At 44.5% G+C, this 24119-nt stretch overlaps 1 protein-coding gene across 6 annotated transcripts in view; it reads left to right on the plus strand.

The window, feature by feature from the left end:
* Positions 1-24119, plus strand: part of LOC138172676 (rho GTPase-activating protein 7-like) — a 126400-nt gene that overhangs the window by 72911 nt on the left and 29370 nt on the right. For 3 of the 6 annotated variants that reach the window (XM_069102399.1, XM_069102400.1, XM_069102404.1), the window contains exons 2-3: positions 22102-22173; positions 23794-23875. In XM_069102399.1, coding sequence (XP_068958500.1) covers positions 22102-22173; positions 23794-23875 — 154 coding nt within the window. Of the gene's footprint in view, positions 1-13802; positions 13932-13984; positions 14114-22101; positions 22174-23793; positions 23876-24119 lie in introns of those variants that run through there. The other 3 variants (XM_069102403.1, XM_069102402.1, XM_069102401.1) reach the window with 3 other exon arrangements.

The following is a 24119-nucleotide window of genomic DNA, read 5'->3' on the forward strand; positions in this document are numbered from 1 at the left end:
TTTCCTCATCCTCTTGTGAACAACAGCCCTGCTATGGAGCGTAGGCAGGAGAGCCATGGAAGGCGCAAACTTGGAGTTTCTGCTTCAGGGCCTTGTGCTGGCCCCTCCTGTGTTCTCTTATGTCTCCGCATTCCTCTGGGCTGAGTGTGTGTGTGTGCATGTGTTTATTTTCATGCCAGGTACTCCCTGAAGAAGATACAGCTCCTTCCCTTGCTTTCTGCCCCGTGGCCCTTTACTCCACCTCTCTCAAGGAGAGTCAGGCCCTGGCAATGCCAAAGGAAGGCCAGCCCTGCCAGTCTTCTAATTACCCTCTTTGCTCTAGTGAGACTCTGGGTGAGTCATGGGACAGTCAAAGCATATGGAGAGTGCTGAAGAGCTTGACTTTGAGGTCTCCATCTGGCATTCTAGAATCCTAAGCCTCGGGAGGGACCTAGAGACTCTATGAGCTTGTCCAAGCAGAGACCTGCAGTTGAGACATGAATTACCCAAGGTCACATAAATAATAGCAGGATGAGGACAAGGGCCTACATTTCCTATCTGCCATATTCTCTCCACCTAGTTCTTCAGTCACAAAGCCACTTGAGGAATCCTTCCTGTGAGGGAGGATGTCTGAGAGAGAGGGATTATATGCAAACAATCATCCCAAGCAACAGGGAAGGGGAAGGGAATAAAAATTAAGCACCTACTATGTGTTTAATAAGTAAGCTCTTGACAAATTTCTCACAGGGAGAGAGAGAGAGATTGAGAGTGGGGGGGGGTGTAGAGGGAAGACTTCATAGACACTGCCTATTTGGACCTTGGGCATCCCTTGTACTTGCCTCTGCCTGAGGGAAGCAGCCAGAGTTTGGCAGTGAGTTCATAATAACAAACAACGTCAGTGTGGCATCTTAAAGTTTAACAAGAATTATCTGAGTCTCAACATAGTCTTGTGAGGTGGGTACTACACTATTATTGTCCTCATTTTTATAGCTGGGGAAACTGAGTCTCAGAAAGGTGAAGCAATTTTACCCATGGTCACACATTTAGTAAACTTTATGAGATAGAATTTGACACCAGGTTTTACCTGACTTCATCCAATACCAGGTTTGGTATTCTATCCGTGCTACCTCTCAATATGTTATATTATTTGATCCTTGGCATATTCCCGGGAAGTGGGTGCTCTTTTAAATGCTCATTTTATGGATAAAGAAATCGCTCTCAACACACCAGCAGCAGGGAGTACCCACTGTGGACAAAACCTTGTACCAGGCACTGTGGGGGGAAATCTACAAGAGACACAGACTTCCTGGAGTTACATCTCAGTGGTAAAGCCATGGTGCCTTCATTTGGAGAAGGAGGGATGGGAGAAAGCACGGGGCTTCTCCAATTCTCTGAAACAAAAGTCACCCATTATACTACCCAAACCTAGTGGAGTATTAACTTTCCAGAATAGAAACGCTCTCCTCTTTTTCTGAATATATTGGTCAGAGCAGGTCCCAGACTGTGTGTCCTGTCAAAGGTAACAAGTTGGTGAATCAAGTGCTGTCCAGTCAAAAAGAAGAACAGAGGCTGAGGTATAATCCCAAGAAAACCAAGAACCTATTCAGGGTTCTCTCACCCCCAACTCTGCATCTTGCCCATTCCCTCCCCCAGACAGCTTAGGGAGGCTAGAGGGGCAGGGTCTCCTTGACTCATTTTTTTCCTGCTGCCCCAGGGCCCACTAGAAGTTTAGTATGTAGAGTCGGCTTGTGAAGGTGGTGCTTGATAATGAGGAGTTATAGGGCTGCAAAGGTATTCCTTCACATACATAGCACTGATTCCTGCTCTTACCTTTGTGAGGATTACAATTACAGGGGCACTTTTTTACTAGTGTTCTGCCTTCAGGGACTCCCTAATGAAATAGTCCAAGGAATTCTTCCCAAATGACCTGTAAAAACACGAAACCAAGCCAGAGGCCTTAGTTGGGTTCTGGACAGGAGGCTGCTGGGGCCATTGTCTCTTCCCGAGCTCTGGAGGATGGACAGAGCCAGAATAAAAGCTTAGGGTCTATTGAAGAGACATCTGGGGCAGATGTTTAGAGCAGCTCTACTGGGGCCATGCACACGGACAGGATTACTTTGGTCTGTGAAGGATTTAGGGGCTGCATCAAAAGAACCCCTTGGTCACTAGAATACTTCCCACCTTCTAGCCAGCCTTACTGAATCTGTTGTCAAAAGGCTCCAGAGACAAGTTCATTGCCCTGAACCCTGAGCTGCTCTGTTACCAAGCTCAGGCCAGGCAGGCTGCACAAGTTTCACTCACCTAGCCAGAGGACAACTTTGATCTAGGTTTTCTGTTTGCAGCTGCTCTGGGGGGCAAACGGGGTCTGAGGGTGGGGGAGAGTGGAAGGTACATGGAGCGGCTGCACATCTGTGGAATCTGTGGTGGTTACAAGTTTACATGGGAATTCTTCCAATGACATGGGAGTGAAAGTATGTTGAGGGTTGGTTTTTAATAAGCCATGACTCCAGCTGTTGGCCCTCAGCCACTTGGAAGTCTTTAGTGAAATCTGGGACCTCTTCAGTGGGGTCTGGGGTATGGAAAAGGGAGTGGACATGGGAACAGAGCTGGGCCCCCTCCCAGTCCCTACCTGACCCATGACGCACTCACATGATCACAAATGTGTTTACAACCACATAAGCATATATGGGACCACAAAATCACACTCATTATATACACCTATTCTATGTTTTCTTTGCTGCAGGGAGCTCCCAGTGAGGAGTTTCCTCTCTACCAGTTCAATGTTCTATATACATTGGCACTGCCATATGCACAGCTAGAGTGTCATCTACTGGCATAGAGAACTCCCAGGTGAGAAAGCTCCCTCCAACAACACAGCTCAGCACCTTTTTGGCAGTTGTAATCTTAGAGGGTTGTCTGGAGACCTGAGAGGTTAAGTGACTAGAAATCTAAGCATTTGGGCATCTATAGGAACTAGGAGCTTGCTAGGTGGTGCAGTGGCTAGCATGCTGGGTCTGGAGTCAGGGAGCCTCCTCTTTGTGAGTTCAAATCCTGCCTCAGGCACTTACTAGCTGTGTGACCCTGGGCAAGTCATTTACCCCTGTTTGCCTCAGCTTCTTCATCTGTAAAATGAGCTGGAGAAGGAAATGACAAACGATTCTAGTATCTTTGCCAAGAAAACCCCAGATGGGGTCATAGAGCTGAACATGACTGAAAAATGACTCAATAACAGTAACTCATTCCGGAAATATTTAGATGTTTATACAGATTCACATGTATATACCAGGTGAATTTTATTTATGAGGCTGTTGTAGAGTTCACAGTGTAATATCATTTTAGAATTGGAAGGAACCTTAGTGGCCATCTAGTACAACCTCCGGCCTAGTTCAGGAATCCCTTCTTCAGGCTCCCTGATGAATGGTTAATCTCCTTAAGACTAGGACTCACCATCTTAGGTGGAAGGTTTTCTATCATTAAGCAACTTTAAATGTTAGGATGTTCTTACAGCAATAGTGCCTTGGGACTGGAAGGAAGCATGGCTCCTACAAGTCGGGGAGTCCTATCTCTCCCTCCATCCTTTTCTTAGTTAAAAACAAGCAAACAGATCAATAAATCAAAAACTTGTCTTTTACCATTGTTGTTGTTCAGTTGTGTTTGATTCTTTATGACCCCATTTGGGGTTTTCTTGGCAGAGATACTGGAGCGGTTTGCCATTTCCTTCTCCAGCTTCATTTTACAGATGAGGAAACTGAGGCAACCAGGGTTAAGTGACTTGCCCAGGGTCATACAGCTAGTAAGTGTCTGAGGCCAGACTTGAACTCAGTAAAACCAATCTTCCTGATTCCAGGCCCAGCATATTATCACTTAACTACTGGTACTACCTAACTACCTGTTGTTATCCCTAGCATTTGGCAATCACAGTCCTCACCTTGTACTGGGCTTTAATCCTTCCAACACTAATGGGGGAGGTGAAAACTACTCCTTGAACCTTTCCCCCATTGGTCTCACCCTGTAACTTTCACCAACTCTGACAGCAGGGAATAAATCTAATTCTTTCCCCACATGACTAGTCTCCAAATATTTGAGGTTGCTATCACATCCCCTCTAATACTTCTCAAAGGGAAAATATTTTGGGTTGCTTTAATGGGTTGTCATATGATGTCATTTCCAGACCTTTCATTGTTCTCATGTCCTCTTTTGGACACATTCTAGTTTACCGACCTCCTTGCAATGTGACTTTCAATACCAGATGTGACAGTCCAGATGTTGTCTGACTAGCACAGAGTACAATGGGACTATTATATTTCTTGGACCAGAAAATCTACTTTCATGAATGCAACCTGAGATTAAATTAGGTTTTGGGTTTTTTGTTTGTTTGGCTTTTTGCTTCTTTTTTTTTTTTTTAGCAGTTCTGTCAAACTATTGGTTCATATTGAGATAATCTCATAAGTCTTTTTCACATAAATGGCTACTGTTTGGCCATATTTCTTCTATAAAGACTTAGAGTAGGGGTTGGTTTCCTGCAGCCTTAAGGCCACACATGACCTTCTAGGGCTTTAAGTGCGGCCTTTGGACTGAATCCAAATTTAGTCTGAAAGTTACACTTAAAGACCTAGAAGGCCACATGTGGCTTTAAGGCCACAGGTTTCCTACACCTGGGTTAGAGAATAGATAGTTTGGACCTAGCTGTTAGACTTTATTTTATGTCTATTAAATGTCATCTAGTTGGATTAAATGCAACCATGAGAGATTAGTGTGGTGTAATAGAAAGACCTGGGTTTGAATTTCAGTCATAATATTTATGACTGACATAGGTATTATGACTGGTTATAAAACCATGGAACTGTCATTGAACCTTAGAGAGTTTTGGTCTCCACATCTATAAAATGCAAATACAAATATTTTTGCAACCTATCTCATGGTGCTGTTGTGACAAAAGTGTTTTGTAAATCTTAAAGGGCAGCCGTCTAAATGTGAGCTGTTTATTATTCTTCAGTCACTAGAATACATACTATCTTTCAAGGTAAAAGGAGGGGTCAGAGAAGGGGATGCCTCAGATCCCTTCTCAATCTATATCGGTCCTAGGCTGGAGCTGGTCCCTACCTCAGAGGCTCTCGAGTCCAAACCCCTCATTTGACAGTTGAGGAAACTGAGTCTCATGGAAGCTAATCAATTTGATCAAGGTCACGTAGATGGTAAATGTCTGTGGTGGGATTTGAACCCTGTTCTTTTGACTCCAGAGCTGGTCCTCTTTCCCTTCTACTGTCTGTCTCCAGTCTCCTCTTAAACCAAACCTGTTGTTCCACTAGTAAAGGGAGCTTCCGGGAAGGGATTTTCTCTGCCCACACAAATTGTCGCCTTCTTGGCAATTTATGCTCTTAGAAAGCAGCTTGAGGCACTGGGATTACAGGGCGGTGTATTGTTCATCTACACGACATTACATTATGTTACATTATGTTATATTATCATGTTATGTCATGTCATATTATATTCTCATTTTCCAAATTGTCCAGATTACTTTATGTTATATTATCATGTTATATTATATTCTCATTTTCCAATGTCCAGATTATTTTATGTTATATTATCATGTTATATTATATTCTCATTTTCCAAATTGTCCAGATTATTTCATCTTCTGACTCTGTCTTTGAACTTAATAACTATGCCTCTCAGTCATGTGTTATCCATAAACTTGATAAGAATGTCTTTAATGTTTTTGTCCAACCTGGTCTGCCTGCCACAAGTCTCTCCCCTCCAATCCATCCTGCACCCAGTTGTCAGGTGATTTTCCTGAAGTATAGGTTTGACCATATGACATCTCCCCTCCCCAACTCAATAAAATCAGAGGCTCCCTAGCCCCTCCAGGATCAGATGTAAAATCCTCTGGCATGCAAAGCCCTTCATAGCTTGACCCGCTCCTACCCTCTCAGTCATCTTGTACCTGACACATACTCTGCCATCCATTCTCACTAGCCTCTTTGCTGCTGCTTCCACCAGACCCTCCATCTCCCACCTCTGGGAATTTTCATTGGCCGTCCCCCAGAACCCTCTTCCTCCTCATCTCTGCCCCTTGGTTTTCCTGGCTTCCTTCAAGGCCCAGCTAAGACTCTGCCTTCTAAAAGAAATCTTTCCTGATTCCCCTTAATGCTGGTGACTTCTTTCTGTTGATTGTTTCCAGTTTTCCTGGATATATCTTGTTTGTACGTAGTTGTACATGTTGTCTCCTTCATTAGACTGTGAGTTCCTTGATCTCAGGGACTATCTTTTGCCTTTCTTTGTGTCTCCAGAAATTAAAACAATGCCTAACACATAACAGGCACTTAATGAATGTTTATTGATTGAATTCTGCAGAGCAGAAGATCAAATTCAACCTGAAGTCTGTGGACCCTTTAGCCTTAGACCTACCTATGACAATAGGTATATTCTATGACAATTATCATAGAATTACTTAATTTTTTATGTTGGAAGGAACTTCAGAAAGGCCATCTAGTCCATTGGTGACAAAGTCAAATAGAACCAGGGCCCTAAACCCCAAATAAGGATCCCTGTGGCCATATAGCTGACTTAGAAAACCACATATTAACATTACCTGTGTTCTATTGTATTTTTATTTATTCTTAAAAATATTTCCCTATGTTGTGCTATGTACGTGGAAATGTTCTTTTTTAATTTTTTTCATCTTTTTGTATTTAAGTTCAAAATGAATAAATACAAAACAAATTTCCCAAGTACATTCTAATACGGGTCAGACTGGACTCAGGAGTGTTTCCGATCTCCTGCAGATTCGACACCTCTGATCTAGGACAACCCACTTATTTTGCAGCTGGAGAAAGTGAACCCTATGGGGGTTAAGTGACCTGCCCAAGGTCCTCCAGTCCAGCTATTCAGCATTGTTCTTCCCTGAATCCCAACCCCTACACCAAGCAATTCTTGCACTTGGGGAAAAAAGTTTGGGGAGCAGGAAGAAAACATCCCAATGAACAGAGTGTGATGTTTGGGGAAGGGATTAAAAAAAATTTCAGCATTGCTTGCTGAAAGAGAAAGGAAGATAGTTACCCCATCTTTTGTGGAAAGCACAAAGTAATGACCCCAACACCTCTCCCTAGTCCCCCAGGTAAGGCTGTCCTCTCAAGGGGGTTGCATGAGGTAGCTGTTCCTGGGAAGCCAAGGTCACGAAGAGCCAACTTCCTTCTGGGGCCCCATCTACTGAGATCACTGCTCAGATTGGGGCCAGTGTGTAAACATTAGAAACCAGTGGAATCTAGGCAGTGGGATCCGGCTTCTCTCTAGAATTCCAGTCCTATATGATGTGAGCTCTCTGAGTCAAGGGTTACTGGGAAATGGGAGCAGGGGTCTTCAGGGATTGCTCATTCTTAATACCCTAGTAACTTTGGAAACTTGAGAAGGGCTAACATGACTATGTCACTTTTTGTGTCTGAAAGTTTAAATGAATAATGGCTTGGCTTAGTGGAGCCCCAGATAACAATTCACAGAATCACAGATTTCGAGCTGGAAGAGGCCTCAGTGGTCATTTACTTTAATCAGCCCTCCTTCCTTCACAAGTGAGGAAGCTGAGGGAGGACTAGTGTGTTAAGTTACTTGCCCAAGATCACACAGGAAACCCAAATTTGAACCCAGATTCTCTGACTGCAAACCCAGCATAGTTTGCATTGGGTCTTCTCACTAAGATGTTGATGTATCATCTCTTTCCAGGGATTATCCCTATCCTTGTCTAGCACAGCCTGATGCTAAGGCCTCCCTGGTGACTGCATCTCCAGAGCAAGAAAGGAAATAAATAAACAAGTGTGTGTGTGTGTGTGTGTGTCTGTGTCTCTGTGCATATTTATGTATATATGTATGTGTGTGTATATATATGTATGTTTATATTAGCAAGCGTTCTCTGTTTCAGAAAAGGTAGGATGGGGGCAGGCAGGGAAGAAGGCTAATGGCTTTCCAAGACATGGCAGATGGGAATTTTGTTTCCATACACAATTCTCACAATTATTACAAAGCCATGGGTCTCTCCAGGAAGGAAAGTGAGGCTAGAAAGCTCATCTAAATTGAAACTCCCCCACTTCTGTTATCTAGAATGCAGGGCAGGGTGAAATATTTATTGAGAAAACATCTACTCTCTTCCTTTTGTAAGCCACAGAGATGGGGCTAGATTCTCTTCTGATGAAAAAGTTAAGAGAAGGAGTAATGCCTTTGTTTCATAGATTTTCCTCCAGTTAACCAACAGGTACATCTTGGAAAAAGTTCACCCCTGCTGTCTTCCTGTTTTGTGCACAGCCCTAGTGCCCTTTGATGGCAGGAGGCCTGGAAGTAGAAGCTGGCCTCAGCCTTTGTAGTAGTGAGATATGGTGGGAGTTTGGAAAGCCCTCTCTGTGCAGGCCACATCTAGCCAAGTCCTTTGGTTTCCCCTTTCAGAAGTCATTGAAGGTGTCTGGAAAGAATTTTTTCCATGTCTAGGCTTTACATCAGGATTTCTTAACATGGGGGGTGATACAGGAACATAAATTAAAAACATTTTTATTATAGTTGCCTTCTCAGTGGGTGGAGGAGGGAGAGAATTTGGAATTGAAAAGTAAAGGGGGAAAAAAAGGGAAGAGAAACTTAAGAGTGACCACGGGTAGGTAACCTGTGACCTCAAGGCCACATGTGGCCCTCTAAGGTCCTCAAATGTGTCTCTTTGATTGAATCCAAATTTCACAAAACAAATACTCTTTATAAAAGGATTTGTTCTGTAAAACTTGGTCTCAGTCAAAAGGCTGTACCCAAGAACCTAAAAGGCCACAGGTTCCCCACCCCTGCTTAAGGCTAAAATACATATTTTGATAACTTTATTCATATAATGGGTTTCCTCTATCATACCATGTATCTTAATTTGGGCATTTAAAAGCATTATTCCAAGACAGGGTCCTTAGGCTTTACCAGAATGTCAAAGGGGTTCATGGCACACATACCCAAAAAGGTTAAGAATCTGTTGTCTAGATTCAGGGGAACATAGAGGAGATTGAGTATGAAGAAAACAGGTTGGGGAAGAGTTAAAGAACTATCTAGAAGGGTCATTTGAAACTAGAGCTTTAAGCAAAAGGGACAGTTTCCCCTCCCTACTCTGAGAAGCTAAGAGTCCAGTGTGGATATCCCATTCAGACAGGACAGGAGCAGTAGGGATTCCTCAGGCTGGTGCATTCCTTCAGGGGTCAGGGACCTCCTTCTCCCCGTCTCCTTCTACTCTCTCAGGCAATATCATCACCGGAAAGGAATGAAAACGATTCACCCGTGGGCCCCAGCAGAGAGTGCGGGCAGGGACATGGGCTCCAGCCTGCTGTCTGGGGGAAAGGTCCAGCCCTAGAAGAAGGCAGGAAACCAACCCCTAAAAAGGTCGGATGCTTTGCTTCACTGAGAAGCCCATCCTTCTAGACCTCTAGGGGTAATCTTCTTTAAGGGGAAATCAGGGAGGACCCTGGTTTCTACTGAACTCTCTGCTCTTGGGTCACAGCTTCCTTTTATAGCTATGTTAAAGTCTTGGTTGAGATTTGAGGCAAACCTCTCCCCCCATGAAAAATTCTGTGAAGGTTTCCTTCTAGTAAGGCCTTCTGGGGAATCAATCAATAAGCATTTATTAAGTACCTATGTGAAAAAATCCTCTGAGCCCACGTATTCCCATTCTCTTATTGTATAGATGAGGAAATCACAGTGAGGAAGATTAAATATTTGGCTCCTGGTCACATAGGAAGTGGCAGATGTGGGATATGAAATCAGGTCTTCTGACTCAAGAGCTGGTGCTTTTCCCATTGAAACATTTTTGCCTCCATTAATTAGATAATTGAGGTGGTCCCCAGCATCACGAAAAGACTTCTAACAGATAGTTTCACTAGCAAGCCTCTGCCAAGTTGCAAAAAGAAAGGGTTTTCAGTCTCACTCTGGAAGAATTGTTGCAATGCTCTCACTATGGAGAAGGGCACAGGAGTCTCTGACAAGGAAGGAAAAGCTGCTTAATGATGCTTATGGGAGCCTAGCCTCCAAATCCTTCTTGGCTGGGGAGAAGAAGGTTTTGAGGGGAAGATGGCATGGGTATATTGCCTGAAGACCTGGCAATGGTACAAGTTGCTCAGTGATATATTCATGCCCCACTTACCTTGTTCCTGAACATAATCCTGGTACCTGCTAAAAGTACAACCTCAGCAAGATAACAGAACGTTGACTTTGTTGTTGTTCACTAATTTCAGTCATGTCTGACTCTTCGTGACCCTTTTTGGGGTTTTCTTGGCAAAGATACCGTAATGGTTTGCCATTTCTTTCTCCAAATATTTTACTCATAAGGAAACTGAGGCAAACAGGGTTAAGTCATTTGCCCAGGGTCATACAGCTAGTAAGTATCTGAGACTATTTGAACTCAAGTCTTCCTGACTTAATGCCTCGTGTTTTATCCACTGTGCCACCTAGCTCCTGGTGAATTTGGGCACCTGTTGAAGGAACCCAGCTCCTCTGGACTCTGAAATATCTGGGGCTTGATCTGGCTGATGTCTGAGGAGGAAAGGAGGAATGAGTAAATCTAGACTGGTTCCCTCAGGATGCTAGGAAGACTAAGAAAGAGCAAATGCTTTGTCCTTGTATCATAGAGAGATCCAATCTCATTGAAGCGTGAAAGGACCTTAATGGTCATTTACTTCGAACTTCCCATTTTACAGATGGGGAAACTGAGGCCTAGGGAGGTTGTGACTTTCCCAAAGTTTTACAGGTACTAAGAGTTAGGTAGAGCTGACCTTACAAAACTTCAAGTGCTACATAAATGCTATTATTATTATGTATTGTTATTTTCCTGCCTCAGTCACTGACTTGTGACACTGGACAAGTCATATAATCTCTCCCTGCCTTGGTTTCTTCTCTGTATGAGGATAACAATGACACTACCTCCCAAGACTCCTAAGTGAGGATAAAATGAGATACTGTTTGCTTTGCAAACCTTAAAACTCTCTTTAAAATGTGAACTATTATTATTAGTGTCAAAACCTCCATGCATTAATGAGACAGACAGCTCACTCGGAGTTCAGTCTGCCTATGCTCTGCCTCTGTCACACTGTCTCTCTGGATTGGTCTCAGCCTCTTTCCCTTTCCCCCATCCTCATGGCCTTGATGTCGGCAGCCCAAGGCAGACCCCAACTCCTCTCTCGAGGAAGGCTCCTAGAATTCTGAATCGGCCATTTCAGAAAATTTCTCTTGAGAGTCTCTCCGTCCTTCCTGTCATCTTGAGTCTTTCCTCTTCTCACCCTGCCCACATGTCCAATGGGTGCTGTAATTGTAGACTTCCCCTCCAAATATTCTTGAATCCACCCCCTTTTTTCTATCCACATGCAGATTATCCCTTTTCAAGACTTGTTCACCTTTCCTAGGCCCCATAATATACTCTTGGCTACTTCAGGTCTCCACCCTCAGCCATTTATCCTTCACACTGCTGATCATGTGCCTGTCTTGCTCAGAAACGTTCAGGAGGCTCTCTTTGACTCCAGGATAAAATCTGAACTCTTTACTTTGACTTGTTGCTTTTTCCCCCCTCAACTCAATGAATATTGATTGAGTCTGACACAGAAGCAGGCCCAAAGGACACAAAGGTAAAATTTTAAGAGCGCCTAGCCCTCAAGATGCATACAGGGAGAAAGAGTGAAAATATTTGACTTGACTAGGAAGGGAAGGAAAAAGTCAGGCAGCTTTTGAAATTCGGGACCAGACTTTGCATTGTTAAATTCAAAAGATCACTGTGCTGCTTATTATGTGACCTTGGGTAAAGATATTTCACCTGTCTGGGACTCAGTTTCCTCATTTGTAAAATGAGGGGTTTAGATTTGAACTTGATACCCTCTGCTATACTTTCCACTTCTAAATCTTTTATCCTAATTAGGTCAGTTCCCCAAGAATATCTTGCCTTCAAGCTTCTTTCTTACTATTTCTCAAAAGGGATTTCACATTTAAAGGCCCCCATCACTGTGCCGGCCTTCTTTCATGCTACTGTTAGTCACAAAATCTAAATTCCCCCCTGACTAGACTCGTCATTCCTCCAACTTGATATTCTATCTCTGACCTCCAGAATTTGCACAAGCTCTGATCTTCCATCTCCCCCTCCCTCACTTCCCATAAACTCCTCCCTCACTTCCTTACTTACCTTCAAGGTTCAGTTCAGGTCAGTCGGGCAATAAAAATGTGTTAACCTACTATGTGCTAGGCACTGGGGAAAGGCAAAGGAGCTTACAGCCTAAGAGGGAAGACAACATGGAAATAACTATGTACCAACAAGCTATCTTCTGGATAAATCTGGAAATAGTCAAGAGAGGGGAGTCCTTGGAATTAAGAGGACTTGGGAAATGCTTCTTGTAGAAGGTGGGATTTTAGCTGGGACTCAAAGGAGACCAGGGAAGTCTGGAAGCAGAGATGAAGAGGGAGAGAATTCCACATATGGGGAAAAGCCAGGGAAAATGCTCTGAGTCAAGAAATGGAATATCTGATGGGAGGGATAATGAGCAGTCCAATGTCACTGGATTGAAGTGTATGTGGCCAGGTGAAAGGTGTAAGACTGGAAAGGTAGGAGAGGGTCAGGCTTTGAAGAACCTTGAATCCAAATGGAAAATGTATTTGATTCTGGAGGTAACAGGGAGCCATTGAATTTGGGGGGGGGATGGGGCTGGGGTGCCATGGTAGGATGGATTGTAGTGGGAAGAGACTTGTGGCAGTCAGACCAACCAGTGGGCTGTTACAATAGTCCAGGCATGAGGAATTGAAGGCCTCTACCAGGGTTATGGAAGTGTCAGGGAGAAAAGGGGTATATATGAGGGATGCTATGAAGGTAAAATCCACAGGAGTTGGCAATAGATTGGATAATGAGGAGTTGAGAGGAATTATGGGTCACTCCTAGATTGCAAGCCTGGGTGACTTGAAAAATGGTGGTATCTCTGTCTCTCTGTGTGTGTCTCTCTGTCCCCTAGCTTTAGCACAAGGTAAGGGATGTGCCCCTAGAAAAGTAGAGATCAGGCAGGTTCTCCTCAAGAGACATGCCCCATTGCTTTCTGGGAGTTCCATCCTGATACAAATAGATACAATTAAGACATAGAAATCTCTGAAGAAATATTAAACAAGGACAGGAAAAGTCCTTCCCCCCGAAAAAACAACAAAAAAAGAAGTTCCCTCATAAAAACTTGGGAGGCATAGGGCTATAAAACCATGCCTATGTTTTGACCAAACATTACCACTCCTAGGTCTGTATATCCCAAAGATTAAAAAGGAAAAAAAGGGGGGGGGATGCGAACAGAACAATTTGATAATATTTAGTGGAATGAACTGGCTTGAAGAGGCATCGTTAGTCACTGAGGGGCTTCCAGAGGGACGCTGAGGGGACAACTTGTCTGGCATGTATGGTGGAGAGATGACGGCTCTTCAGGTACTGGTTGGACTAGATGTGTTCTAGATCCCTTCTCACTCCGAGTGTGATGGCCAGGAGGGAAAAGGCCCAGCGCCTGGGCTGCCCTTCGGTTAAGGGAAAACGTGAAGCCAAGTGTGAGGGGTGGGAGCTACTTCCCCCCCTGCCTTGCTCCACCGCACCCCCAAGTCCCCCATTCTTGGAGCCTGCTAGGCTAGGGTGCGCCCTGCCGGCTCCAAGCTCCGCCCGCATCACTATCAGCAATCACCCTGCCCAGCCCTGGCGTCAAGTTGGAGGAATAGGAGATGGGGGCGCCGTGGGGATGGGGGGGGGGGGGGGTGGAAACTGGAGAGGCGGAGGTATACTGGCCCCACCCTCCTCTGCCGCACCCTCTTTTTTGATTGGCCGAGAGGTTGTCGGAGTCGGTTTGGAGAGCTCCCCGGGCCAGTCCCGGCGCAGTTCGTTTCTCCAGCCTGCGGGAGTTGGGGTTGCGGATTTGCCTGGCCCGTCCGGAGAGGGGACAAGATGATAGTCACCCGTGAGTGGGGGGCAGGGGTCGCGGGTAGGAGGGGTGTGTGGGTGGGGGGTGCCTCATGAGCCTGAGCGGGGCCCTCAGGCATCATTAGAGTACTGCTCTCATGCGTGTACACGCGGGACGAGCCTATAGCATTAGCCTGGAGCGCCCGTTTATCCCTGGGCAGCGGGTCTCTGTGAACCCAGGTAGGTGCCTTGTATGTATGTGCATGTGTGTGTGTGGGAGGGGGTAGCCCACGGGGATGACAGTGCTGCAAGAAGGAGGAAACCCAGTGCGTGTGTGAGACTCCGAATGGACGTGCTTGGGGAACTGTGGGCACGCACTGCCAGTTTAACTTTCCCACCTTCTCCTGCTTCACTTTCAGCCCCTAGCCTCCTCTTCCTAAAACTGGAGTCTTCCAGTCAGTGTCTGAGGGTGGGGCGATGCCAGAGTCGGGGATCGGTTCTTGGGAACCAGACTGACCTTTGCTCGGCTATGGATGGGCAATAGCTTGGCAAGGGGGTGCTGGTGGAGCCCTATTTCCTTGATATGGGATAGGAAGTGGTGATCTCACTGAGATCACCCTGAGACTGTCCCCGGAGAGGGGTTTGTTGCAGAAAGGAAGTAGAGTAAGCCAAGTCCAAGTTATTGTAGAACTGAATTACTTAAAGCTAAAAGAGGATTTTACACATTGTCCGGGGGTTCTTCTAGTCCAGGAGTTCTTAACCTGAGGTTTGTAAATTTTAACACACACACACACACACACACACACACACACACACACTGTATTTCAATATAATTAATTTTCTGGTGTATTTTATGTATTTGAAAATAGTATTCTGAGAAGGGGTCCATAGATTTTTACCAGACTGCCAAAGGGGTCCATGACAGAAAGAAAAAGTTAATCCCTGCTTTAGTCCAACTTCCTCCCCAGAGATGTTAAATGCAGGGTGTATCCACACAGAGTAGCAGAGCACAGATCCTCAAACTAATAGCCCTTTTCTTTCTACAAAGTAGTGCTACGTCTCCCTTGGAACACACAAGTGACAATCTTTGAAAGGAGTCTTATGGACTGGAGAAAGTTTTGAGGTTCAAGGCATCTTTTTCTCTCAACCTCTCCATTCCTCTACCCAAGCACTTTCCTAAGCCTTCCCTCCTTACCCCTTCTGGCCCCCCAAATTCCAATTAATTTTATAACCTCCCTCTTGACCCATCCCAAACCCCAGTATTTGCTTAGAATAATTTTGACTATTATAAATACCCAAATTAACTACCTTTGAAGGAAGGACCTTTGAAGGAAGACGCTATCTGCACTCAGAGAAAGAACTGATAAATAGATGTATAGAATGATTTTCTGTATAAATACACACACATACATATGTATTTTTATGTCCAATGGTAGCCATCTTTTGGGAGGAGGGAAAAATAGGGGAAAAGTTGTATGATAATTTTATTATACATTTAAAAGGAACAGCAAATTATATATAATAGACTTGAAGTTTCATGTGCAATCATCTTATTTAATTCTAATTTGCTATGGACATACTTATGTTATTTCATAAATTAAAAAGAAAAAAAACAGAATTATGTTTAAAAAAAAGAGTCTGGGACTTTTGTGGAGTTGGAGGGTTGTCTGGGGCAGGCTGCTTAGTGTGGTGGCAAAAGTACTGGACTAGAGTCAAGCAAGCAGTGCTTCCAACACCCACGTGCCACTATCTCATCTAGGGTAAGGCAAATTTCTACAGTAAAATGACGGCCTTAGACGAGATGATTTCTAAGAACCCTTTCAGATCCACCATTCAGGCTCTTCTTCCCCTTTCTGCAATTTCCCTAGCCTCCTGTGTTTTCTCTACTACAAACTGGAGTAGATCCCTTCTTTGCAGGGGGCTCATAGCTAACAAAACCCTGCAGGTGGAGAGACGGTCTAATCCTGGCGCCCTTGGGGAAATCATGCTCCCTAAGGGCAAAGTCTTTTTTTCCTCCAGCCCTCTGCACTGTATTCTGCACACAGCAAACATTTATTTGTTGGATTCAGTGATGAAAAACAAATCCTTGAGAAGTTATCCACTCCTCTTTGAGAAAATTCATCCATTCCCTTGGGCAGAGCAATGGAATCTACCATTCCAGACTGAAGTTGAGCAGTACAGCTTTTGAAGGGCTGTATCTTCCCTCTTTGGGGCACTGAGACTGATTCCTCTTAGTGGTCCCAGTTTGAGAGGAAGTTCAGTGGTCATTCAGAACTCAAGTTTTTGTTCCATTCATCAGAACAGAGGCTTGCTTCTGCTTAGCTCCCAGAAGGGAAAAGGTGCTAGGCTTAGGGGTTTGTCAGGGAGAGTGATTTCAAAGCTGAATCAGGATTTCTAGCAGAACTTTGGGTGGGATTTTTTCCATTTGGGCTCTCTACTGGCAGCTGCCCTTGAGTCTGCTGAGGGAGTTTCTAAGGAAGAGGTAGCTATGCTTATTGTATGTATGCTGGGCAGAGAGGAAGATGTTTCTGGTGAGTCATGAGAAAGGACTCATAATTAAGGGGCCCTTTGGGTCAAGAGTTCTTGGTGCCAGCAATATGTAATTCAGAAAGCTTTCAGGGAATCCAACTGTTCTATGAACACCTCTCTTGGTCCCTTTCTTTCTCTCATTCTGTGTTAGTCTCCCTTTTATTGCATGACCCTGTCACTCTATGTGAGTCTGCCTCTTCCTCTGTCAATCTTTTCTTTTATGTCCATCTCTCTCTCTCTCTCTTTCTCTCTCTCTCTCTCTCTCTCTCTCTCTCTCTCTCTCTCTCTCTCCTCCCCCTATCCCTCTCCCTTCCTCCCATTTCTTTCATTTTATCTGTCTTGATTTCTGCCTTTCTCTAGTCTTCCTCCCCACCTCTCATACTGTTTCTGCACTATGCAATCAGTTTCTGCCTCTGTCTTTCTTCTCCTCTGCCTGGCAGGACCTAGGGTCTATGAAGTGACAAGCCCATGTGGGGAGCTGGTCTCCCTTTGGGATAGCAAGGCTAGTTTATGTTAAGTAACCTAGGGGAAAGATGAGGTCCTAGGACCCAGGATTTGTCAATACAAATCAGAAAGAGGGTTGTTAGGACCCCTAGCTCTTTATCACATGGTCCATGAGAAAGCGTTAACATGAATTATCAATGACTCCTAAAACAGGCAGCACAGCCTAGTAAGTACATAGAAAACCAGCTTTGAAGACCTGGATTTAATTTCCACTTCTGACAAATACTGCCTTTGTGACCCTCGGCAAATCACTTAACCTCTCAATGCTCTACACAACTGAATAGGACTTTAAATCACAACCCTGCTTTGGTAGACTAGTTCCTTTCAGCAGTAAAATAAAAGGTGTGCATGTTGCAGTGAGAGAGGCAGGGGGAGTTGGGGGGGGTATTATTATACTTTTAAAAAGTATTTCCCCTAGTGTGCCAGACAAAGGCTTGGGTTATTTTTCTTATTTATGGCCAGAGTGGAGGAGGTGGCTGCACTCTCTAATCCCTGTGCCATTTAGGAGCTTGTGAGGGCACATGCAAAGGTGCAGGGGTCTGGCTGGCATTTGCAGAAGGGCATGGAAATGATGGGAGGCAGACAAAACTGTGCATCCCTGCTTGGCATGACTGACTCAGTGAAAACCTTTGTTTATGCTGGTGGTGGGGAAAGGGGCAAGGGCAAGGAGAGAAGGGAATAACAGCTGAAAGTGGAAGATCCTCATCCTGCAAAAGAAGGCTCTCCTCATTGAGTTAATGCTGGATTTTCATTGGTAACTGGAATGATGTCATTGAAATGCCTTTTGCATGTAAGAAAGTGGCTGCTGGGGCAGCTAGGTGGCCCAGTGAATGGAGCGCTGGCCCTGGAGTCAGGAGAACCTGAATTCAGGTCCAGCCTCAGACACTTGACACATTAGCCATGTGACCTTGGGCAAGTCACTTAACCCCAATTGCCTTCCAAAAAAAAAGCAAAACAAAAAGTGGCCACTGGTCTAAGCCACTTTGCTTCTGTTTGCATTCTGTTTCTTTTCCCCAGTAGATTTGCCTATTTGTGTTTGGCTCAGAGTAACATTAAAACAAACCCACATTTATAGGATTTATGGGCACACATGCTTGGTGGTTTAAGAAGCCAGTCTGGGATTAATAACAATTCCTTTCATTTGTATAATGCTTACAGTTTTCAGCATGATTTCATAGCCATTATCTTATCTGATTAAAAATGTGCTGTGGAAACCATGAGAGTTGACTACAGACAGTATGTTAAGTTTGTTGGTGACATCATACCGGGAGGGGTGTGGGGAGAGGCAGTGATTTGTCTATAAGGAATAATAGGGCACAGTATTTCTCAGGGCCAGATGTTGGACTGTGAAATCAGGAGAACTTTTACAAATCAGGAAGTAATGTCTTGTTATCTTATAACATGTACAGTCTATACAATGGGTCATGAAGACTCTGTTCTATAGATCCACTTTTGAATACACTGACAGCATTTAGGCTACATTAGCTGGACTATAGTATATAATGGGCCTAGATAAGCTTAGGGAAGGAGAGACAAAGATGAGCCAGGAGTTCTGAGGTGACCACTCGTAGTCTGAGGCATCATTTCTGCCCTTTGTTGTTGTTCAGATGTTTTGCGATTGCGTCTGATCCTTTGTGACCCCATTTGGGGTTTTCTTGGCAGAGATACTGGAGTGATTTTGCCATTTCCTTCTCCAGCTCATTTTACAGATGAGGAAACTGAGGCAAACAGTGACTTGCCCAGGGTCACACAGCTGGTGTCTGAGGCTAGATTTGAATCCATGAAGATGAATCTTCCTGATTTCAGGTCTGGCACTCTCTCCACTGGGCCACCAAGATAGCCAGTAGGTATTTAGTGAGTGCTTAGTATATGCCAGGCCCTTTGCTAATCACTGGAGACATAAAAGTTAAAATAGCCTCGGCCTTTGAGGAGTATACATTTTATTTTTTTTATTAAATTATTTATTTTTAGTTTTCAACAGTAAGGAATGCACATTGTATTTACTTTTTTGCTCTTTGGAGGGGGAAGGCAGGGCAATCGGGGTTAAGTGACTTGCCCAAGGTCACATGGCTAAGTAAGGGTTAAGTGTCTGAGGCAGCATTTGAACTCAGGTCCTCCTGAGTCCAGAGCCAGTTCTCTATTCACTGTGCCACCTAAAGCCCCCCCCTTTTATTTTTTTAAATTAAATTATTTATTTTCAGTTTTCAACAATGAGGAGTATACATTTTAATGGAAGAGACACTATGTAAATAACTAGCTACATATACATGTACCTTTGGGAGGAAGGCACTAGCAATCTGGGGGGATCTGGAAAAGCCTCATATAAAAGGTGAGACTTGGGCTGAATCTTGAAGGAAGCCAGGGAAACCTAAGAGCTCTGTCGAGGTGAAAGAAAAGAGCATCTCCAGGTTTGTGGCTAACTGGTGCAAAGGGCCAGAGGTGGGAGACAGGATTGAGTGCAAGGGGTTGCAACTAGGCCAGGGGCCCTGCCTCCTAGAGGGGTAGGGAGAGGCCACACTGTGAAAAGCATTTGGTGCTAAATAGAGGAGCTTGTATTTTATTCTGGAGATAGGAGGGAACCAAGGAAGCTCACTGAGCTGTATGGCAGGTCCTTTGACTTAGCTTAGGTCTGGGAAACTAGGAGAAGAAAAGAGGCCTGAGCAGCGGGCAGCCAGCAGCTAGCACTGCCACTAGGGGTTTGGAGCAACTTTGTTTTATTCCTTCTAAAAATGGGTAGGTTTCTCCTCCTCTTCCACAGAGAGTATCTATGGCTGAGATATGAGGAAGAACAAAGATGCTTATTGCAAAGAGTATGGATTGAAACCATGGGCACAAAAAGATGGGTGGGGTTTGGGGAGAGTTTCCAGAACAAAACCCAGCCCTGGTCCTTCTGGTCAGATTTTGCTCTGTGCTGAAACTGGACTGAGCCAAGGAGAGGAGCAGTTATCAGCTCAAGGAAAGGGAGACTTCATGGAGGGAAGGGAAAGTTCCAGAGATCCAGGGCTACCGTGCCTGAATGGGAAACCCATTGGGGACACTGATAGGGAAGGGAGAAAGACTGAAAAGAAATAGAAAATTCCCTCCTCCCTAGGTTTATGTGTTTCTTTTTTTTATATAATAAGTTAATCTATTTATTTTTAGTTTCCAACATTCACTTCCATAAGTTTTAAATTTTCTCCCCTTCCCTCCCCTCCCTACTTCCCAAGACAACATGCAATCTGACATAGGCTCTACATATACATTCCTATTAAACATATTTTCATATTAGCCCTGTTGTATAGAAGAATTAGAATGAATGGGAGGAACCAGGAGAAAGAAAAAACCAAAACAAAGCAAAATGAAAGTGGTTTGCTTCTATCTGCCTTCAGACTCCATATTTGTTTCTCTAGATGTGGATGGCATTTTCCATCAGGAGTCTTTTGGAATTGTTTTAGGTCATTGCATTGCTGGGGCTATCAAAGTCAGTCATCACACACTGTGGCTGTTACTGTGTACAGTGTTCTCGTTCTGTTCACCTCACTCAGCATCAGTTGATATAAGTCTCTCCAGGTTTTTCTGAAGTCTACCTGTTCATCATTTCTTATAGCACAGTAGTATTCCATTACATTCATATACCACAATTTGTTGGACCATTCCCCGATTTTGGGCATCCCCTCAATTTCCAGTTCTTGGCCACCACAAAACAGAACTCCTATAAAGGTTTATGTGTTTCTGCAAGTAGACAATATGAGAGCGGGAGGTTGACTAGGTCACATCCTTCTCAGCAGCTGGAGAAGAGGTGGTGGTGAGGGGAAGATCACTGGTGTGGGTGTGAAGGGATCCTAAGCAGGGAGAGGGAACATTTCCAAGGCTTAGCTAGATTGCTCCCAGCTTCCTGTTTCTGGAAAGAGCCAGGAGGTTTCAAAGGAACCGGAAGGAAAAAGCAGACAGCTTTCTTCTTCTCAAGGGAACAGCTAAGTAGATAAAGGAATCCACAATGGTGTGCTAATGGGTGTTGATGTTTTAATGGAGAAATATAATCCCCCAACCCAGAGCCCAGGTAACATATATGTATTTTAAAAGGGGTCTTCTGGAGACAATGCTTTAACTCGAATGAATGGTTCTAATGGTGGAATTTCAGGCACTGTGGCAAATCTCTTTAAGTTATGCCCCATCCAGTCAAAATCTGTTCCTTACCGTAAGTGCTGATCATTCCAAGAAAGGATTTTGGGGGAGGGAAAAGAAACCTTTCTAAAACTCACCTCCAACAACTTCTCCTCAGCCACTAGATTAGGCCTCAAATTCCCAAGGGGGGGGGGGAGGAGGAGGAGTCCTCCCCTGTCCTTTATCCAGAGTATTCATGCCCTCCAGGATCCATGTTTCCAATGATCTCCACTTGCTTAGCCAGAGTGTGCTGAATATGTTTACATTCCTCAGACATCTGGTGACTGCTAGGGCCCACCTCTTTCACAGCTGGGCACTGGCTGGCCAAATGGACAGCTGATTCCCACCATCTGGAGGTCTGAGGAGGCATGAGACACCAGGAGCTCCCCAGGAAAGAAACTCTACCTGCTGGATCTGGGAGGAAGAGATCAGTCAGGAACAGTCCTTTGGCTGAGAGCCACCCACCTATGTGCTTCCTTGCATTTGTCTCTGTCTTTATTCTGTCTCCCCTGTCTATTTTCCTGCTTTTATTTTATCTGTATCTTTATCTCAATTCATCTGTTTTGTCCTGAGACCATGTGACCAGACCTCTCTTTCCTCAGCTTCCAGGTGGCAGACTAGCTGACCTGTCTCTGTCTCTGTCTCTGTCTCTGTCTCTCTCTCTCTCTCTCTCTCTCTCTCTCTCTCTCTCTCCCTCTCCCTCTCCCTCTTTCTCTCCTCTCTCTTGCTTTATTTCAAATGGTGTTTTAAGTTACTGTTGCCTACAGCTTTTTACCTTCTGCATAGTTCTCCTTTGTGCACAGATGGCCTTGGGAGGATCTTTGGTCCTGGCTATTGGGACCTGTCCCATTCTTGGCCTAACTCATATCCTGAAGCCTCTCTGTAGTTACCAAAGGTGAGGTTAGGAATGGTTATAGCCAATACAGGAGAACCTTAAAGCTGCCTCTTGTCCAGGGTCAAGAGTGAGTAATTTGAACTCCCACATTCTGTCCTGGCTTTCAATGTTCACACCTGACTTGCTTTTCAGCCTTGTTTCTTTTATCTCTCTCCAGAAATTGAAGCCAAGGAGGCCTGTGAGTGGCTGAGGGCAGCCGGTTTCCCCCAATATGCTCAGTTATTTGACGGTATGACAGCCTGTGGTTTCCTCCTATGTGCATGTTAATACCTTGCATTTGTATAGTTTGTGGGGGAGGGTGATCTTAAACTATTCTCTCATCTTATCTTCACTATTTTTCCCAGTGAGGAAACTGAGGCCTAGAAAAGTTAACTTTAGGGGAAAAACACGGAGGCAAAATAGTAATTGAGAATTTCATTCCCCTGCCTCCTGCTAACCAAGGGTTCTTTCAATTAGAACACAAGAGTCCTGATTCAATTTAACAAACTTTTTTTTTTTTGCTTTTGGAGGGCAATTGGGATTAAGTAACTTGCCCAAAGTTACACAGCTAGTTTTTTTTGTGTGTGGGTGTTAAGTGTCTGAGGCCAGAACCAAACTCTGGTCCTCCTGACTCTGGGGCCGGTGCTTTACTCACTGCACCACCTAGCCGCCCCTTAGACATTTTTTTTTTTAAATCAATTCTATTTTATTTTCAGGTGTGCATTCTCTCCTCATGCCCTCCCTCCCCCTCTTGCAACCTCCTCCATTGAAAAAGCAGAAAAACAAGACCCATCACAAACAGATACAGTCACGCAAAACAAATTCTCACAGTAGTCATATCCCTCTCTAAAATCGTCTCAGTGTGCACTCTGGTCCAACACCTCTCTGTTTGGAAGTGTGTGTGGCACTGAAATGATTGGTCATTGTATTGACCAGAGTTCCCAAGTCTATCAGAGTTGTTTGTCTTTATAATAATACTGTATAAATTGTTCTCCTGATTCTACTCACTTCAGTTCATACAAGTCTTCCAGGTTTCTCTGAAGCTACCCCCTTTATCATTTCATATAGCAAAGCAGTAGTCTATCCCATCCACACACTAACTTTTTCAGCCCAAATGATGAGCCTCTCCTCAGTTTTCAATTCTTTGCCACAGCCAAAAAAAAAAGAACTGCTATAAACATTTCTGTGCATAAAGGTCATGTCTCCTTTCTTTGATCTCTTTGGGGTGTAGGCCTGGTAGCGGTATTGCTGGGTATGTACAGTTTAATAGTTTTGGGGACATGTTCCAAAGTGCTTTCTGGAAGGGCTGACCTAATTCACAATTCCACCGTTAACACACTAATGTTCTGGTTTTCCCCAGGCCCTCCATTTCCTTTTGTCAGCTTTGCCAATCAAATGGGTTGGAGTTAGTACCTCAGAGTTGTTTTTTTTTTTTAATTTTAATTTCTCTATTAGTGATTTAGAATATTTTTCACACGGCTATTTCAGCAAATGTTTATTAATTGTATATTATATACAAGGTACTGGGGACACAAAGATGAAACAGTCCTTGCCCTCAAGGAACTTACTTATAGCAAGACAACACATAGACAGCTGAATCTAGTATGAGGGAAATTGATGGTAAGGCTTCATGGAATAGGTGGTGTCTGAGTTAAGCTTGGAAGGGAAACGAAGGTGCCAAGAGAGAAGACAATAAACATTCTTGGGCAGTCGGTGGGTCCTGTACACTTCTGAGGAGGGTTGTGAGTGGCCACGGGGTCACTGACACAAGCGCCAATCCATGAGTGTCGGCCACGGGAGTCTGGTGAATACAGTGAACGGGAGTAAGGGAGTCACCTCAATGGAGCTGACCCAGCCTAACCTTTTGCAGATATGCAGTTTCCCATTGACATCCAAACTGTGAGACGTGACCACGAGTTCCTAGACCAGGATGCCTTTGAGTCTCTTCACAGGTGGGTGTGGAGCTGCCCACTCCCCAGCACCCGCATGCGCTGTCCGTGCATGATGGAATCCCCTCCTGAGTGCTCATCTAGTCTCTGCTTGAAGACTCCCACTCCCCCCATCCTGCCTTTGGACAGCTTTGTTAGAAAGTTAAGTTTCTTTGCCTCTTCTGCTTGGCTCCCTCACCTGCCCTCTCTCCCTCTCACCGAGAGCCTCATGCAGCCCTTCACACAGGACAGTACAGAGGCCAGGCAG

This window comes from Petaurus breviceps, unplaced genomic scaffold (assembly GCF_028583685.1).
Source record: "Petaurus breviceps papuanus isolate PSGF00001 unplaced genomic scaffold, PetGlider_PUasm1.0 551, whole genome shotgun sequence".
Taxonomy (NCBI): Eukaryota; Metazoa; Chordata; class Mammalia; order Diprotodontia; family Petauridae; genus Petaurus; species Petaurus breviceps.